Here is a 20,899-nt window from a genome sequence, read left to right as displayed (position 1 = left end):
CTGTGGTGCTATCGGAGGCAATTTCTGACCACTTTAACCAATTTATTTTTAGCAAAAAATCATTATTTAAACATCATTTTCGAGATATATTTATGTTGTTTTTTAGCCTGAGAAATCCCGTGCACGAGTGAAAGCGTGAGAACCTGAAATGCATGAGTCTCATGCTCAATGCATGAGAGTTGGCAGCCCTGCTTAATATCCCCACCCCTTCAAATGCCACGCCCTTCCCAAACCCCACCCCAACCCAACCCCCCAGTTGACAAAAACCACATGCCAAATGGCCATCAAAGTATTGTCACTTCTTGCTAGAGTTCTCGTGATACTTCTATCATACTAATATCAACTAATGAGAGAAAATTAACCAACACATTTTTGCTGGCCAGCCTAGTGTCTTCCTATGTACCGTTCCCCCTGATTGTCTGACTGACTGACCCCCCGACCCACTGACTCCCCAACCCACTGACTCCCTGACCCACTGACTCCCCGACCCACTGACTCCCCGACCCACTGACTCCCCGACCCACTGACTCACCGACCCACTGACCCCCCGACCCACTGACTCCCCGACCCACTGACCCCCCGACCCACTGACCCCCCGACCCACTGACTCCCCGACCCACTGACTCCCCGACCCACTGACTCCCCGACCCACTGACTCCCCGACCCACTGACCCCCCGACCCACTGACTCCCCGACCCACTGACCCCCCGACCCACTGACCCCCCAACCCACTGACTCCCCGACCCCCCAAACGACTGACTCCCTGACCGACTGACTGACTTACTCCCCCTAGTGAGTCATATACTGCTATCGTATAGGATTATCTCATAATGCCAATGAATGGGCTAAATACGGCCCATTGTGTAGTCCAGATGCATGACAAGACTTCCAGTAAATAGCCATTCTGAACCCAATGAAGACAATTTTGTGCACTCTGGGACTTCTATGCTTCCTTTATACGTCTTTTTCTCAATGTAATTTTTTTTAAATGCAACATTCTACAAACCTTGGTACATTTAATAAATATATATGATGATGGCAAGATTTTAGACTAACGTTAATTGTATGCTAACTGATTAGATTTGATTAGATTTGAAGTTTTATTGTCCCTCACATTGGTAATTAAACTGGCCTTGATGGGTTACAGAAAAACACTACAATCAGTAATTAAAATAAAGCAATTAAAAAGATGTAAAAACCTTTCACACTAACACTGAACTGATGAGCACAGATGATTAAAAAAATCTGCCCCAGTTGTAGGAGTTTTGATCTGTGACAATTAACAGGCAATGATTTGAACCTCATGTACACTGATTAACATCGGTCCAATGTGTGGAATCTTACACCAAATAGAAACCCACACGTACAACATAATCATAGCTCAGCTTGTGTATAATGTGAGTTCATGTACCGTAGAAAAAGAGAATAAAGTAGTTAATTGCTGTGTGCACGTAGAGCTATATTAAATTACTAGAGCGCTAACTCCTCATTCTTCCGCGCGGAGACGCTTTGAAGCCGCTCTGGGCGCAGACATTTTGAGTTTATGTGCGTGTTTGTAGAACACAATCAAATTGAATTGAATTTTAAGTGTATTCTAAATGCAACGCGCAAGTAGAAGATACGAAGCGCGTCATGACGGTTCAAAAAACTTCAAGGCGAAAAGCATCTGCAGCAGAGGGACGCGGACACGTTGTGCTGTTTGCGTAGAGCAAAATGAAACGCTCATTTGCTGATCGTGCGCTTCGGTTTTGGGCGTATCGGCTTCGATGACGCACCAGTATGGAATACAAACGCAGATATGCAACTAGTCGTACAAAATTTCGAGTTTTTCATAGGTTTGTGCACAAACATGGATGCGCCCATCAGGCATTACTTTGTACGCTCTAGTAATTTAATATAGCTCTATGTGTGTATATTGTCAGCTGACAATGGTACATGTATACCTTTATGTGTTCGGTCGGTGAAACTACAAGTGTCAACAGTTGAAACCAATTTCATGTCGCTGCTAAGCTTTTTCTGCTTAGTACATTTACATGCTAAGCAAAAATCTGCAGAGTACCGGCACAGATAATACACGTTACAATTTGGTCGGTAATCAGCTTCTGCTGAGCAAATTTTTTTTTTGTGCTTATAGTAAATTATGCTGATCAGTTTTATGTCATTTTTAATAGATAATTTCATGACTTTTCGTCGTTTTTTTCTTATCCAAAAAATACAATCACTAGTTCCTGTCTCTGTTCCTCAAATACGTAATTGAAAAATCTTTTCTTTAAATCCTTTTAAATATCAGACACTTCGTAAACTAAAAGAAAGTAACAGGTATCATATCTGAATGTTTTATGATCGAGCCATTTTTGGATGATGAGCCGAATTTGAATATCTCACTCTCCCAACAATCAATGAACTACTGTATGGGTTACGTGCTTAACAATATGTACATTCTTATCTACAAATTTACAACAAAAATTGCCACTTGTTCTAAAAGAAAAAAATTCTTAGCAGCAAGGCATAATATGATATATGTAAAAGCTTAAAGTGCCTCACATAAATATGCATACTTCAAAATGCTTAATGATCATAAAAGCTGACTTTGCTCTTAAACAAATGCCATGGTTTATATAGCGTGCAGGGTTGCTTGGGAAAAGTAAACCTTGTACGAAGCTTTATGAGCAGTGCCATATGCACACTGACTCTAAATGATCAAATGTTCATCTCTTTATAACCAAAAACAAATTAAACAGAATAAAAAGTGAATAGAGTTCCAACAAGGTTTCCATTTTTTTACAATTCAAAAATGAAGCTTTGATGGAGCAAATTATTGCTGATTAAATCGTTTTTACCAAATATTAATGGAAGTGATTTTTTTCTTATTTTTGTACTTTATACTAGAGGTGCTTTCACTGAGGTGTATTAGAAAAAACGACTTCATTTTTCAGATTTAGCTTCATATCCGGCTTAACCTTACATCATGAGAGCAGAACATGAATCCACATTGAGCCAGAACCTTAAGTCGAGCCAAGGTTTTGAAAACACCTTGAGTTACTCCCTTCATGCATGTCTTGGCCCTCTTGTGGCGAGAAAGTAAAAAGTGTCTGCTCAAGGGTGATATTTACCCGGTATCCACCTATTCACAATGCAATGATTGATGGAGTTATGTGTGTGAACCAGTTAAATGCCACCTCTAGCTGAAGTTCATGATTGCAAAGTATAGATGAATGTTCTTCACATGATTGTAAAAGTCCATGTTTCTCAACATGATTCCTCCGTTCTTAACCACAAAACCTAGAGTTAAACAAAGTCAATTACAAGTCAGACCATAACTGTGGTCATAAATTACACAGTTGTCACTTGAGACTGGAGGACTTGCAATTGACTTGTGAGGAATTGATTTCAGCTTTGAAAAAAAAATAACTTAAAGAACACTTCACCATGCAAGGTCTTGTGACATAGCTTGTGAGTTGACACTAAAAGTTCTTACTCTCCGGCAAAACATTTCAAATACATTAACTACCAAGGTGAAATTCCATTTGGGCTTTTCAATGTATGTTATATTTTTTGTTGTTATATTTTTGACAAAAATGACAAGGACAGTAGAGGCTTTGCCAAAAAAATGACTTCTAGCTTGCCCCAGAAGGGTGATCAACAATCTTTACTCTGAAGACCAGAAAAACCTTAAACTTGATGGTGAGTGATAAATGCTGCCCTCAAGCGTGTGTGCGCAGGGCATATACCAGGGGGTAGGTCAGTCCTTCAGGCAATCCTCAGTCACTCCTTGAGAAGCCAGCTCTGATAGAACGTTGTCAAAGTAGTTAGGATCTGGGAAGCCGTGACCCGTCACGTTGGAACCAAACTCTGTCTTGTGATGGATCTCGTTCCAGACCACTGTGCTGGATTCGCTGGTGGTGGCCGACGTACCGATGGTGAAGAGGAGACGACGTTCCCAGGCTATGATCAGGAGTTTTAAGATCTGGTTGGAAAAGGGAATTTGAAATAAAATCAGTATTGTCTAGAATGTACATTGCAGAATCCATTAAAAAACCTCAAGAAACTGACTAAATCTAAAGGCGTAATCATTTGCATTTATCCTAAAAGTTTTCTGTCATTTTATAGAAGAAATCAAGAAGTGGTGGTGATTGCCAACAATCAATCAAGTGACTGCTGTTTGCAAAAAAGAGAGTGCTATTGGACGAAATCGTGTTACATGATCCAAAGACTGTGGATTTTTTTTTGTCACAGTTTTCCTGAAAAGTATAATATTCAAAAGGTTTGGTTTTGAACATTTATCTTTGGATTTTGAGTGGTGTTATAATTGGAAATGTACAAAATGAGTGAAGAGCAAATGATTAATATATGTCTGAACGAAGAACGAAGACTAGTTAGGAAAACTGAAGGAGATGTAAATACTATAAGTGGACATACCTTTCTCCCGATCTCGTTATCTGGGAGGTAGCAGTGCCTAGGGAACCCACGGGCCGAGTACCGCTTGCCTGGGTTCGGATGCTCAGCTCCCTACAACACAAAGCATACAATCACAAAGGTTTCAATTATCATTGTCTTATTGCTTGAGTCCATTTGCTGTTGTATAACACTGCATAATTTACATGGTATTTATTCCTTGAAGAATACAAAATAGACATACATGTAGCTCTGGGGCAGTTTTGGGCAGTTTATTAATAATTAGCAGGGCGCTTTGGGGCGGAACAGGGTTACATGAAGGGATATGATTTAATTTTTCTGTAAGGGCTGGTTTTGTTGAATTCTTTTTTCAAAGAAATGAGATAAATGTATACAATATTACAAGTTTTATATCTTCTGGTCACTAATAATATTAGTGACCAGAAGATATAAAACTTGTTATATTGTATACAATATTATTTGTACATGTTTATTTCAGGTAATTTCAGTTAGCAGCAGTTTTATTCATCTTCATGTTAACAGACTTCTAAAGATTGTTACTTTGTAACTTGAATTTAAAACAGACTCATCGTCAATTGTATTTATTGGTTACTACTTCTTTTGAAAATAGCCCTTTAGATATTGTCTGGGAATAAATAGTGTTCCCTTCCACCACACTTTAATATCAAATTTCAATAATGATGTATATTTGTAGACTGATCATTTGTCTTATGTGTCAAACCTTTGACCCTACATTGGTTTACTGTGCTGCCAATAAGTGTTTGTCTGTGTACTAGAGTTTTATGATTACATACTATGCACGTAGACGAAATGGTCAAAGTGTCAAACATCATGCATGCCATTGGCTGATTTTGGTAAGGTAAACAAATCGACCTATGTCTCGTGATTCTACATGATGCAAATCTTAGAATCCTAAAAATAACGAGGGGAGTATCCACAGCGCTTTCTTTTTGCAGCCTTGTTTAAAAGCACAGATTCTGCCTAAAGTTAATGCAGTATAACTTCTGTAACAGACAACACCTAGAGAACTGAAAGCTTACTTTAAGGGTATCCTGAACTTCTGAAGGTTAGTCTTTTTATACTGCAAAACATGCAGGTTATTTTTCAGGGAGTAATGTACATGTACCTGTATAAAAGTTATTGGACATCTACATGTACCTTGTATCACTGACATACATTTTCAATCAATATGTGAGATGAAATTTCAGATGTGTTAGAAAATTCAACTTGATTTTCTAAATCTGGGGTATAAAGCATTTTATTGTTGGTGATGTATCAAAAGTTTTGCTGGTATTGGTGTTAGTTTTGGTGTTGCATGGCGTTAGTTTTGGGTGCCGATGGTGTCAGTTTTGGGTGGCAATGGTGTTAGTGTTGGTGTTAGTGTTAATGATGGTGTCAATGCTGTCAGTTTTGGGTGGTGATGGTGTTATTGTTGGTGTTGGTAATGGTCTCGCTTTTGGGTGGCTTGTTAGTCTAGGTTGTTTGGTGTCGGTAATTGATGGATTTGATCATTTATAGTGTTGATGTTGAGGTCCGTCATGTGTCTGTGTTGGTAATGGTGTAGATGGTTGTGCTAGGGATGCTGTCAAACAGTGTCAATGTCACTGTTGATAATGGAGACTGCAGACATTTGTTTGTAGTTGTCTGATCATAAATCTCGATCTTACTTTCAACTGAAAGAGTTTTACGATTAAATCAACCACCAACAATATTAGTAGTCTATGAAGACAAAGTACATGAGCTTTGTAGTGTAAATTATTCAGTCATCATGTGTCACGAAGCATCCCAGCAACTCATGGCTGTTTAATTCATATTTCGTTTCCTTCACAGATCTTCAGGGATTTCTTCTGATTCCTCATTAAGAATGGCGACTGGCGGTGCATCTGAGGTGAAGGGTAAGATTAGTGAGAATGCCCTGCAATGCTCCATCTGTTCCAACCGTTTCACTGAGCCCAAATTTCTTGACTGTTTGCATACGTTTTGCTTCCACTGTCTCCAAAACCTCAGACAGGTTCAAGATCCCCAAGGCATGAAACTGAAATGTCCCCTGTGTAGACATGAAACAATCCTGGGAAGAAACGGAGTTGAAGATTTGCCTACTAATCTCACTCTGAGTGCCTTAGTGGAGGAGTTTACAATACAAGAACAGCTTCTAGAAGGTCAAGGGTCAGAAATCAAATGTCAAAGCTGTGATGAGGACAATCCGGCAATCTCATTTTGCATGGAATGCCCACATTTCCTGTGTCAGAATTGCGAAAGTACACATGAATGTCTTCCGGCAACAAAATTTCACAAAACCTACACGATGGCTCAACTGAAAGCGGGAGAGGTCAGCTATAAGAGTAGAGTAAGAAAAGAATTAAAGTGTGGCAAACATCCAGATCAGAATCTTAACATTTACTGCAAGTCATGTCAGCAGTTAATGTGCATTACGTGCTCTGTTTTGGAACATGAAAAACACTCTCATGCCGACATGTCTGAGGTTTTCAGCCAATGCAAGGAAGCAATTGAAGAACTGATAGGAAAGGTTGAAAAGAAGAAAATAGCACTGAGCAATGCCAACAAAAACACAGGAAAGTCCCGCAACAAACTTGACAGCATGTTTGAAACCACCAACACGAAGATCTCCCAAAAGGCTGACAAGGAGATTGCTAGGATCAGGGAGATGGAGCAGAAACTGAAGAAGAATTCAAGGAGATCTATGAAGACAAAATCAAAATTTTGGAGACCACAGAAGATGCGAATGATGCAGAACTGACCGTAGCAGAGCACACCACAGATAAGATGAACCAACTCCTCGCTCATGAAATCAAGACAGAGATTATAGATCTCAAACCAAAACTTGTGCACAACTTCAGAGAACTAACTGAGAAAAAGCCAGAGAATGTGCCTGACAAGTTGCACTTCATTGACTTTCATGAGGGTGATGGGAAGACACTTGGAAGAATGGTTCTAGAAGATACGTGGAGACTGAAGAAAACAATAAACCACAGAGTTGACTCTGTTGCAAGCTTCTCCGATCATGGAATAGTCAAAGTTAACGGCAACCAGTTGGTGTACTATACACCAACTCATTTACCAAACAGCAACCCCCAATCCCCCTTCTTCGTACGGGAGCTACAAATACCCGATGTGAGACACCCATGCCAAGTTGCAGTCAACTGATTGGACCAGCTCATTGTACTTGATGGTCTCATTGTCAAGACCTTCAGCAGAGAATATCAGCTTCTCCATCACTTCCAGCCGGGACTGGACTCCAACAGCAAACAACCTGCCTGGCGGTGGACGACAACAATCAGATAGCAGTGGGCTACCAGGTATGCATGTCATGTAAACATGTTTAGGATTTTAACAACACACAATCAACTGTCTCTTGCTAAACTAACACAACGTAAGCAATTAGTTCTGGGTCATGTTTTTAATATGCCGAGGGACAAATTCAGTACTCAGTGCCTCTCCTTTGTGCAACTGCAGTGTACTGGGGTAAGCTACATTCTTTGTAAAGTCTTGGGTAAAGGTACAGAGTGAGTCAAAAAATGTGAGACAGGTTTTAGGGCCATTGTGTTTAAATGGCGATATTCTCTGAACAGATTGACCAATTTTAGTAATTTTTTTCATTTAAAAGTAGCTTATGAAATTGGCTTTCCAGTCATTATTATTTTTGGTACTACATATTTTTTTTAAATATGAAATACAATTGTTGGGGTATGGGTTCCACTTTTTTTGACTCACCCTGTATGTTATAAATGATTGTAAAATATAAATATGGATTCCCATTTTTGCTACCATCACCAGGCCAAGCAAGAGATCAGCCTGCACAAGCCAGACGGATCCCTCCTCAAGACACTACCCGCACCGATGATTGCAGATCAACTAGTCATCAGCAGTGAAAGGTTCATCTATGTCAATTGCAACGAGAAGAAAATGGTATCCAAGAATTATAACACCGACAGCGAGGTGATGGTGGACATAAGCAGCCCCAGGAGCGTATGCTGTGACAGTCAAGGCAACGTCTATGTCGCTAATGACATCAAACAGTCACGGTTAAACTACACAACGGACATTCGTGTCTTCAGTCCACAAGACAAGTACATTGGGCGCATCATCCAGCACTGTACTCCTCATCCACAATGCATGGCATTCACAGCTGAAGGTGATCTGATGGTAGGTGGATCAGACTCACTGCAAATCTACCAACGTGTGTAAAGACTTGACTCAATCCAAAAGAAATCCAGAAATATTGAAAGACAACAAATCAATCTATGTGGCCTGTAACAGAACCATGTAGGCTCCTTTGTCAATGTTTGTCATAAATAACAACAAAGTAATTTAGATGATGCATGAATATATTAACAAAACAATCTGACGTGTGAAACCCCTTTTTATTACAATTACACGTATTATTACTATTTCTGGCACAAAATGCAATCTTAATCACTTTCTCACACGTGGTGAAACTAGTGCAAATGGACAAAACTACAGGTGCAAAAATAATGAGTTTTGGTGAAGAGGCAAACATGAACTTGTTTCATGAATGTGTGGGGCATGAGGTACGTGATCTCACATTTTACATAGCCATGTTGAAATCAACATGAAACTACCATACACTACACTGGATCCCATCAAGTACAGGAAGCCAAGGCATACCGCCAAGGCATTCAACTATACCATGTTCCAACTGACCCCATAGGTGGGGTCAGTTGGAACACCTAAGATGATTGTGTTCAAGGTGGATTACATGTATAGTAACCATCAACAAGCCCAAGAATTTATAGGCTGTATATAAATTTGTAATGCGCATCTATCATTTGTGACATACACATTAACTGGTATAATTATTGTTTTTTGAATTAAATCTGTTCGGGTTTTATAGACGTTTTTGTAAAAATTGTTCTGAATAAACCCTACCTCCCCTTACATTTTTAAACAGACTACAAGAGAGAAGAACAGAATCAGCCATTTTTGCAAAAGTTCTTAATTTTTTCATAAGTCCCATTTTAATCGTTCGTAAAACAGTCATAATGCATACTGGTAGTTAATTTCCCCTCCCCCTTTTCCACCCTTGTTTTGTTTATGGCTAGTCCCAGAGGGGCCCATAGGTGGGGTCATAGGTGGGGTCAGTTGGAACACCTAAGATGATTGTGTTCAAGGTGGATTACATGTATAGTAACCATCAACAAGCCCAAGAATTTATAGGCTGTATATAAATTTGTAATGCGCATGTATCATTTGTGACATACACATTAACTGGTATAATTATTGTTTCTTGAATTAAATCTGTTCGGGTTATATAGACATTTGTGTAAAAATTGTTCTGAATAAACCCTACCTCCCCTTACATTTTTAAACAGACTACAAGAGAGAAGAACAGAATCAGCCATTTTTGCAAAAGTTCTTAATTTGTTCATAAGTCCCATTTTAATCGTTCGTAAAACAGTCATAATGCGTACTGGTAGTTAATTCCCCCTCCCCCTTTTCCACCCTTGTTTTGTTTATGGCTAGTTCCAGAAGGGCCAGCCTGGTGTCTTCTTTGAACCTGATTACTGACTGACTCACTGACTCAGTATTACCTGTGAGCCGGGCAGTGCTCTTGTATAGGATAACCCTGTAAAATCCGGCCCACTCTATGCACAGATGTATGACCAGCCATTCAGTAGCCAGTGAATTATCATTCTATTTTGTGGGCACTCTGACCTGCTTCACTGGCCCTGCCTTTTTTTTCCTCGTGTTATCTCACTCTTTATTTTTCTCCCTGTACTAAAAAAAAAAACCCAACTTTTAAGAGAAAGGACACCAAAAATGGGTAAAGAAAGGAGATGGGGGAAAAAAAGAATTAAGACTAGAGAGATAACTATTGAATATTTACAGTGGACGATTATACCAAAATTATTCTAATTCTGTAGCAGCGTATAACATTACTGTGCCTGTATATAGCTAGCATTTACATGTTTAATAATAATTCATTAAAACCTAAGACAGTTTACGCATTCCTATTGGTCGAGAGCCCATCACGTGGCCGGTCTTAAACGGATGATAAAGACATGGCTAGCTGGTCTTAAACACTTTTCCAGTGTCACATGAAATTTGGACTCCCATGAAATCCGGTGCCTTTCAACGTTTCATTGGTTGAATGTTCACATTCCTCACGTATGTATGCGCAATGTACTACAAGTGAATCAGTCTTGTGCCCTTAAGCAAGGCACTTTAATAACAATTATTGCTTCGTCCTTCGGATGGGACGTTAAGCCGGAGGTCCCGTGTGTTGTATAACTATAAGGCCTAACGCACGTAAAAGAACCCAGTAACACTTATTGCTAAGAGAAGGGGTTTGCCCCGGTGTTTCTGGCCTCCTTGTTATACTCCCTTGTGGAAGTCCTTAGGACTTATAGGAGAAGAACCAACCAAGTACCAAGTACCAAGTATTTCATGGTCCGAAATTCTCACTACACCAGCTCAGCTGTGTTTTGCGCGACATCGCGCAGTACGCCCGACCATGGAGGTGGAATGCGCGACGCGCACGCAATTGTAGAGGGGCATTCCATATTATAGTCAGAGGGGTGTTTCGTAAAACATGAAGTAAAATTGTTGGACAAAATGGTTAACAGCATCTAGTTTTTGACTTGATTTGATTTTTGGACCGAAAAGATTTGGTTTTTTGACCAAAAAAGTATTTATGAATGGGAATAAATATGTGTTCCGTCGGTATTAAACACTCTGTTTAAAACCGGTGTGAGTTTGGATGAGTGATAATTACCCATCCAGACTCACACCGGATTTTAAACATCCAGACTCACACCGGTTTTAAACATCCAGACTCACACCGGTTTTAAACATCCAGACTCACACCGGTTTTAAACATCCAGACTCACACCGGTTTTAAACATCCAGACTCACACCGGTTTTAAACAGAGTGTTATAATACCTCCGAAACACACATTTATTCCCTTACTAAAACTGTACTATTATTTTTCAGCTTATAGCAGCGGCAACGAGGGAAAAATCCAGAGGGAATTTCTTTTATGATTTCAAGTTGTGGGGAATATTTTACAACAGAGATTATTGTACTGATGGGTCAAAATTTAAAAATAACTATTTTAACCATATTATGTTTATGCACCAAAAAAAAAAAAAAAGCGAATACTGTAACAGAAATGTTTTGGGGTTTAAGTTTTAGCTTGAATGTTGTTTGGGGATATATTCAGAAAAAGCAACTGTACAGTACATTGCCAAAATGTTTTCTATAGTTTAAGAGCCATTCAAGTACCACCTAATACACGTAGTAGTAGTATGTATGCTTGTCACGTGATAAACATCTACAAATTAATCTTTGGATCTAAATCATGTCAACTTTTAGAATCTTAGATTTGATATTTATCGATCATAGTCTGTTTGATCTAAAATTGGTTTAATGCCTTGTTTACAACTACCACGCGTGAATTCATTGCGTTGTAAACTATTAAAGCTATAGCCCATCATTTGCAGCCATCCGAAAAGTAACTGGCGTAATTACTGTTGAAAAACAAACTTGGTTGAAAGATAGTAAGGGAACTAAACTCCCTGTGAAATTATTCTTTCTGGGAAGCTGTCATTTTGAAGTAATCAACGAAAGAAGGCATTTCCAATGGTGATTCTTAAGAAGCACCGTAGGAAAATTTAAATTAGTAGTTCGTTTTGTTATTCAGCGCAGCGCGCACAAGTATTGGAACGACGCACACGCGCGCGCGGTTGTTATAATTCGTCGGATCAGTGCGCGACGCCGCGTATAGCTGCAATTCAAAACAATTCAAAACATGATTCAGTAACTTTTGATTTGAAATTGAGATCTTAGAATGCTGCTTTTCTCGGAATGTACAGCTGAAGCTTAGCTGAAACTTCATTAGGTTAGTTGCTCAGTATCCTTCATTAGATTTTGAACACTTTTGTTGCTTCAAACGAACAAAATGCACTATTTACAAATGATGGACTATAGCTTTAAGAAAGAATGCGTGATTATTTGATCAAAACTAAAGAGCAAATCTGTAAATTGTTGAGATGACATTCACTTGAGTCCAAACTTTTCATTGACGAAAAGCAATCAGTAACATCTTGACTTGGAATTTTTTTGCAAATTTTTACTACTGTACCGGTATCTAGTAGTTTTAGTCTTGTTTAAGATCCAAAATTGCATTACAACTTTTGAAACGATTATATCTGCTGAAATAAATTTCAAAATGCTTCACTTTTATATCTGGGCAATTCCAACCGTACGAAAGAAATTGTAATGTCCGTGACAGAGGGAATTAAGCATGATATCTAATTAATAATGTAGCAGATTTACATTTTCAGATTTTTTTCACTGAGGTCTTAAAAGCTTGGTCACAAACATTGAATAAAGCTGAAATTGCAGATCTATAAATTTGGCAAAAATACGAAGAATCACCACCAAAGGGAAAATAACTTGCTCTGTATTTGGTGTTTAATCTTTTTCTATTTTCCCCATGGATGCCAGTCATACAGTGGTGACAGTAGAATGAAAGGAAGAATCACATCTTTCTTTAGGGCCCTGTCACACTTCTGCGCATCCTAATTCCTTTTTTTCATACGCAGTCGTACGCACAATACGCACCTCATATGCATCTCTATCGTTTTGTGTCAGTTTTATGCAAGCAGGCATACGCATGGTACAGCCCAGTACGCTGGATAGTTTTGGGCATGCACAAAACTACGCTGCGTACGCTTTTACGCAGGTCATAAGTTATAAATACGCAGCGCATCGGTCCCGCATCGGTCGAGCGCGGTACAGGTACGCTATGTGTTCATGGGGGATTAGCCGTTCATACGCGGTAATACGCTGACCTCCTACAATGGACGTATACATAGCGTACCTGCAGGGCAGATACAACACACGCTGAACGAACTCATATCGAATGCCGACGTATTGCACGAATTAGTACCGCTCGTCCTGTGAGCGGGCAGCGCATTGTACTTATTCGTATTTATGAGAAACGCACAGATAGCGAACTTGCGCACTGCAAACGCAACTCATACGCATCTCATACGTAGTGGATGCGCTGAATTCGTTACTTGTTCGCTAGATGTGCGTCGCACATAAGTCAAAGTAATCAAAAAATTTCGACATATTTGATCGTACGGCTGCGTATTGAAAAATTTTGATAAGGAACTCATAAGGAATTGGGATACGCAAAAGTGTGACAGGGGCTTTACATACTGACCTATTCGCAGCCCGAAAAATAATGGTGTGCACTGCATACACAACTCATACGCATCTCATATGCAATGGATGCGCTGAATTCGTTACTTGTACGCTAGATGTGCGTTGCACATAAGTCAAAGTGATCAAAACATTTCGACGTTAATTGAGCATACGGCTGCGTATTGATAATTTTTGATAAGGAACTCATAAGGAATTAGGATACGCAACGGTGTGACAGGGGCTTTAACGCTTTTTTTTTTTAAATTTAATTTAATGCCAGCCATTGCCTAGCTTGTATATTGCCAATTGTTTTCCCTTTTTTTTTAATTGTTAAGTAACAGTAGCTTGTATATGGCTAGCATTTACACATGATCAGAGTATTGGAATTGTACTGACATGCTCATTGAATCACCATGTACATTTGTTATATCCTGTGCTTATATAGTTAATTTCATTAGAAGAGAACGGCCACATGTCCACACTGAAATCACTCAGTCTCATGCATGTCCGGCAGTAGCCTTTCGCCAAGGCTATCGTGGCTTAGAGCGGCGGAGCTGCGAAAAAACGAAGCGACTGGAGCAAAGATTAAGTCAGCACGCACGAGTTGTGAAGCCACGAGGGCTTTTCCAACTTGATTTTGTTGAATTATTCATAGTTTTTATGCAAATGAGAAGAGTGCTGAAAGGTTAACCAATCACAATGCGGATTTTGCCTAGTTGCTTCCATTTGTGAAAGAAGGGTGAGCAAGGAAAACGTAAGAGCAAATAACTGTAAGTTCACATGAAAAATAAGTTCATACACTCAAATAATTTCTTAAAATACTTTTATAAGTAAAATTAAAATAATATAATGTAAAAACAATTACGTAGTCACGATCACGTGGAAAACCAGACTTTTTTTTTTGTTTTTAAATTTTGTGCAAGCATTCGGGCGCATCGACACGTCTGGGTAGTAGCCACGCGTGCACTAAAAGACTGATGATTGGTTGGAATTTTGCTACCCTTTTGGGGTAGCAAAAATCGAGATTATAAAGAAAAACAAAAGAAATTCTTGACAAGTTGGAAAAGGCCCTCGTGACTTCACAACTCGCGTGTGTGGTCTCCCGCTCCAGTCGCTTCGCGGTTTCACCGCTTTGTCTAATGCCGGCAAGTTAAGCCACGATGGCCTTGGCGAAAGGCTAGTCTGGCAGAAAAGCCTGCAGTTATCAAAGGTTACACTGCATTAAATAAATATATTTCTTGCAACGTAAATTACAACAATTTATCGTTTTGACATATTGGCACGACATTACAAACCAATTATTGACAGCTCTGATGTGGGATACATGTATGTCGTTTTTAAGCTCCTCAAGATGCATAGCACCCTCTGCTTATGCGTCTTTTTGGTATTAAAAACGGTATATCCCACATGACAGCAGTCAATAATTTTTCTTTTATGTACATACCGTTATTTGATTAGACCAATAGATGATTAGACCAATACATCAAGCCACACCCTATGATGTTTTGACAAAAATCCAAACTGCGTGCATGTGCATATGATGCACTGGTCTGGAACATGTACTGAAGCATTGAAGTGCCACATGTATCACCCACATGCACTGTGGGCGGGGCTTAATGAACGGGTCTATTGACAACAGGGAGATTTGTGCTTAGGTCCTTAATCCTAAACCAATCTCAAACTAAACTGTCAGAATCCTACTTTTAATTACATGCGTTTGGTCTCAAATTTGTTACAGTGTTTTCAAACCAAATCAACAGGAGTCAATATACCAATGTAACCCTTGGCAAATAAAATGTGTGATTATGGTTGCAGAAATAAAGAGCAAATCAGCAAACCATAGCAGTGCATCCGCGTGTACCAAAATAAATGTCAGAAAGCCCTTCGACTGTGTATGAAAAGTAACTAAGTTTTGAGGACAAGCTGATTCGGCATTTTCAGGGGAAAAAATTAAGGGAAGGTTTTGGAAATGTTTGGTCAATTTCAGACCTGTCTCAGTGTAAAATGCTGTATGTTCAAAGCATTTCCTAAATGGGGAGGGGGGTATTAGGCATAAGAAAGGTCACACTGAGCATCGCTAGATCATCCATGCTGAAAGGGGGCAGGCCCTTGGGGAAGGGGTGGGAGAAGGGGTGTTCTAGACACCATCTTCCTATGGGGGCGCTGTTCAAAGCAGATGATCTTGGGCACTATCAGACAATAGGTGACATCTTCATGGTGGCACAATTTGCGATGTTTGTGGGACGTTGAACGAAAAACGGCCACTCATGAAAAAAAAGGACACTCCTGAGAATATATTGGGGGGGGGGGAGGGAGGGGATAAATACCCCTTACCACCCCCGCCTCCCCAAGATGTTACGCCACTGCATAAAAACTTGACTATTTTTTGGAAAGGTGTTTGCCTACAACTGTGCGAATGCACTTTGAACTTTCAACACACATCCACCCCCCAAACTCCTTCATCTCCTAGGGATGCCAGTGGGTTCTTGTTTAAGGGCAGGACAAATTTGTCAATACATGTATCATGCTACATGTTGCATGACGATCACCATGGAGCAGCGTATGCACATCTTTTTTCAAAGAAATGCGATAAATGTATACAATATTACAAGTTTTATATCTTCTGGTCACTAATAATATTAGTGACCAGAAGATATAAAACTTGTAATATTGCAATATTATTTGTATATGTTTATTTCAGGTCATTCCAGTTAGCAGCAGTTGTATTCATCTTAATAAATAGTGTTCCCTTCCACCACACTTTAATATCAAATTTCAATAATGATGTATATTTGTAGACTGATCATTTGTCTTATGTGTCAAACCTTTGACCCTACTGTGCTGCCAATAAGTGTTTATCTGTGTGCTAGATTTTTATGATTACATACTATGCACGTAGACGAAATGGTCAAAGTGTCAAACATCATGCATGCCATTGGCTGATTTTGGTAAGGTATACAAATCGACCCATGTCTCGTGATTCTACATAATGCAATTTTTAGAATCCTAAAAATAACGAGGGGAGTATCCACAGCGCTTTATTTTTGCAGCCTGTCTTAAAGCCCAGATTCTACCTAAAGTTAGTGCAGTATAACTTCTGTAACAGACAACACCTAGAGAACTGAAAGCTTACTTTAAGGATATCCTGAACTTCTGAAGGTTAGTCTTTTTATACTGCAAAACATGCAGGTTATTTACAGGGAGTAATGTACCTGAATAAAAGTTATTGGACATCTCAGTGGCGTACGCAGGATTTTTTCAAGGGGGGTGTTTCAAAATTGGACGTCATCATTTATGACTCTACAAATGAAGATGGTAAATTGTGTTGGCGCCAGAAATAAAAGATAGTATTAGTGGGCTAAACTTAACGCTAATAAAAGTCGGGAGTTTGTGTTGGCACCAGAAATAAAAAAGGGTATATTTGGACGGGTTAAACTCGAAGGGCCAGGAACCCATAACCATCAGTTATCTTTTTGAGCTAAAGCATAGTAAATCTAAAAAAGAAAAAACATGTTCTGTGTCTTTAGAGTACATGATGAATATATTAGTAAAGGGGTCAATGTGGGCAGTCCCCTCCCTCAACAGCATTTAAACAAAAACAAAAGAAAAAAATCACGAAAAAAAGGGCCCAGGGAAATTTTGGATCGTAGATGCTCTGTGGTGCAATCTGAGGCGATTCCTGGCCACTTTCACCTTTTAGAAAACGTTTTAAACATCGAAAATTCCATTTAAATTTGTTATTTTTTTTGTTCTTTATCAAGTTTGTTATGAACTCAAAGTTGACAACCATGTTCCATCTCCGTATTTTTTCACAATTTTCTATTTTGGAAAGGGATTTAGGCCACTTGTAGTCCAAGCCTCAGCCATTCGCTGCTGAAGGTACAAATAAGGTGGGGGCACCGCTAGGGTGAAATTAGCATAGAGGGAATTTGGCCGGAGGACTAATGCGAGCGCGGAGCGCGAAGCACTTACGGCGTGGGGTCCGGGGCCCGCTTAAGGGCCCCGGGAAATTTCGGATCGTAGGTACTGTGGTGCAATCTGAGGCGTTTCCTGGCCACTTTCCCCTGATTTTTTTAGCAGAAGTTTTTAAAATTATGAGGGGATATTTTGTTTCATTTGTTTCAAATACATATAGGCCTATCCACTCTTGCTCTTATAAAGTGTCTTCTGTATTCAAAGTTGAGTATTTAAAGTTGAGAACATGCACATAATTTGTAATTGTTCCGCGCTCGGTCACATAACTGACATGAATTTGAATATTTTACAGCTGATCCATATTTGGGGAGCGTGACAAACTGGCATGAAACGTATTAGAAAAATATTTTAATAGAATCTGAAGTGGCCATTGTTTGATTTTGTTTAGTCACCAAGCCCGGAGCGTGACTTATACGCATTGTACGTGGCGGTTGTCCGGTGCAGTCTCATGGACATATGAGGCGCTAAACAATACGCGAAATGAGACTCCACGACAGTTTGTCTTACCTTGGTTTTATCATATCCGCGTATCGTGCAACCATCATAACCTGCGCATACAAAGTCTTAGGAGGTGCGTGAAAATGATTGTTTACAGTGTAATACAATTATTCTCAACCAAAGTTGATCAACGTTAACCCGCGGGCTGCGGTATAGCTGCACCTTGTTCTAGCCTAGGCTCAGGCTAGCCGAAACGACCGAGGCTCGGCACACAGCTGGAGCGCTGGCCCCTGGGCGGGCCCTGGCCTATGTTCGTGCGGGCTTGCGCTTCCATGCGATGGGCGCGCGTTGCCAGTCAGCCCACGTCACGTACGTATACATATATATCCATGTACGTACGTACAAACACGGAATGCATACGTACCATATCAATTGACGATTGTTTTTTTAATACACTTTGCTCTTATTCAATAAATTCCCCGAATTCGCCCGTTTCATACTTGGTATTTATTAGTTTTTTTTCTTTTTAATTTGTTTCGTGGAAATTTAAAAAAAAATCTCTCTCCCTTTCTTTATTTTCTTATTTTGGCACTCTCTTTTCCCTCCATATTTTTTACATGCCAAAGGGGGGTGTTTAACAGCCAAAACACCCCCCCTGCATATGCGCCTGGGACATCTACATGTTCCTTGTATCACTGACATACATTTTCAATCGATATGTGAGATGAAATTTCCCATGTGTCAGAAAATTCAACTTGATTTTCTAAATCTGGGTTATTTAGCATTTTATTGTTGGTGATGTACCAAAAGTTTTGGGTGTCAGTTTTGGGTGGTAATGGTGTCATTGTTGGTGTTATTGTTAATGTTGGTGTCAATGTTGTCAGTTTTGGGTGGCGATGGTGTTATTGTTGTTGTTAGTAATGGTCTCGCTTTTGGGTGGCTTGTAATTAGTCTAGGTTTTTGGTGCCGGTAATTGATGGTGTTGATAAGTTACAGTGTTGATGCTGATCGAGGTCTGTGTTGGTAATGGTGTCAGTTAGGCTTGGGCAGTTCCAATCTTTCTGGAGCCGGTTCCGGTTCTCGTTCCGAGTCGGTCCCGGCTCCCGGAAAATTAAATGAAAAACATAAGCTCTGAAAATTACATGTAAAGAATAACTGTGTCACCTTGACTTGAGGTGCATGAACATGAGTATTATTATTGTAGCCCACGTGTTTAGTGCGTGACATTTCATTCTTAACCATGTGCACCGATCAACCAAAGCGAAGGATTAATTCATTTTCATGCAACGGTATAAGTGACTCGTTTGGAGCTGGGAACTTTGTACCTGCACCCGGGTCCATCAGAGCCGATTCCAGCACTCAGAGCCGGTGTGATATAAAAATGGGACTCCTGTGAAAATTGGACTCCTTTTTTGTGTTAATGGTTAAACACTCTCACGTGATCGGTCCTTTTCTTGATTATCTGTGCATGAGCATGTGCAATACCTCCTATGAGTCCGTATTTCATAAAACCTAAGTTCACACTAAACCGCTTGTCCAAGTAACCCCAAGCAGTCTGGCCACGCCCATGTACGTTTATTATCCATGGTGCAGGGCCAGCATTGGGTTCATTGCTCTATTATGCACGCCTCGTGGCCGACGGGCTCTGTTGAGTGGTTTGTCTCCAACTCTCAGTGAAATATTGCTTTGACTAGCTGGCCGGAGTGAATGTCCCAGGACTCCCCACGATTGAATTCCTATGTAGACAATTCTCGGATCTGGGTTTTGTGCACAGAGAATAGGTAATTTAATCTAAAACGGATTCTTTGGAGCCGGAACCGAGCATAGCGGGTACCCGGTTCTTGAAAAGATTGGACTGGCGTTTCCGGTTCCCATATTGGAACTGAGTAGAATCAGGGAACTGCTGGAACCTCGCAAGCCTAGTGTCGGTGGTTGTGCTAGGGTTGGTGTCATACAATGTCAATGTCAATGTTGATGATGGAGACTGCAGACATTTGTTTGTATTGTCTAAATATAAACCGCTTGCTTTCATCTGATAGAGTTTGACGATTAAATCAACCACCAACAATATAAGTAGTCTATGAAGACAAAGTACATGAGTTTTATAGCGTAAATTATTCAGTCATCATGTGTCACGAAGCATCCCAGCAACTCATGGCTGTTTAATTCATATTTCGTTTCCTTCACAGATCTTCAGGAATTTCTTCTGATTCATTAAGAATGGCGACTGGCGGTGCGTCTGAGGTGAAGAGTAAGATTAGTGAGAATGCCCTGCAATGCTCCATCTGTTCCAACCGTTTCAATGAGCCCAAATTTCTTGACTGTTTGCACACTTTTTGCTTCAACTGTCTTCAAAACCTTAGACAGGGTGAAGATCCCCAAGGCATGAAACTGAAATGTCCCATGTGTAGACGTGAAACAATCCTGGGAAGAAACGGAGTTGAAGATTTGCCTACTAATCTCACTCTGAGTGCCTTAGTGGAGGAGTTTACAATACAGGAACAGCTTCTAAAAGGTCAAGGGTCAGAGATCAAATGTCAAAGCTGTGATCAAAAATATCCAGCAATTTCGTTTTGCATGGAATGTCCGCATTTCCTGTGTCTGAATTGCAAAAGTACACATGAACGCCTGCCAGGAACAAAATCTCACAAAGCCGTCACAATCGCTCAACTCCGATCAGGAAAAGTTGCCTACAAAAGTAAACTAAGAGAAAAACCAAAATGTGGCAACCATTCAGATTCAGATCTCAACATTTACTGCAACAAGTGTAAGAAGTTGATGTGTATTAAATGCTCTGTTCCGAATCATAGATGTAGTATGAATTATTCTTGTCCTAGCAGCGATGTTGTACTTGTATCGGAGGCTTTCAATACATGC

General features: G+C 39.9%; 1 protein-coding gene and 1 pseudogene across 2 annotated transcripts in view; one reads left to right on the top strand and one right to left on the bottom strand.

Moving 5' to 3' along the window:
• Positions 1 to 2,231: 2,231 nt before the first annotated feature.
• The window catches only part of LOC119730245 (E3 ubiquitin-protein ligase DTX4-like), a 51,626-nt gene continuing 32,958 nt past the window's right edge, over positions 2,232 to 20,899 (bottom strand). For both annotated transcript variants that reach the window (XM_038203054.1, XM_038203055.1), the window contains exons 8-9: positions 4,420 to 4,509; positions 2,232 to 3,967 (exon numbers count right to left, since the gene is read on the bottom strand). In XM_038203054.1, the coding sequence (XP_038058982.1) occupies positions 3,743 to 3,967; positions 4,420 to 4,509 (315 nt within the window). In that variant the 3' untranslated portion in view covers positions 2,232 to 3,742. The remainder of the gene's footprint in view (positions 3,968 to 4,419; positions 4,510 to 20,899) is intronic.
• Positions 6,087 to 9,004, top strand: LOC119730246 (annotated as a pseudogene).

The sequence above is a fragment of the Patiria miniata genome, unplaced genomic scaffold (assembly GCF_015706575.1).
Source record: "Patiria miniata isolate m_02_andy unplaced genomic scaffold, ASM1570657v1 HiC_scaffold_22, whole genome shotgun sequence".
Lineage (NCBI taxonomy): Eukaryota > Metazoa > Echinodermata > Asteroidea > Valvatida > Asterinidae > Patiria > Patiria miniata.
The sequence above is the reverse complement of the archived record's forward strand: the minus strand, read 5'-3'. Positions and strand labels throughout refer to the sequence as shown.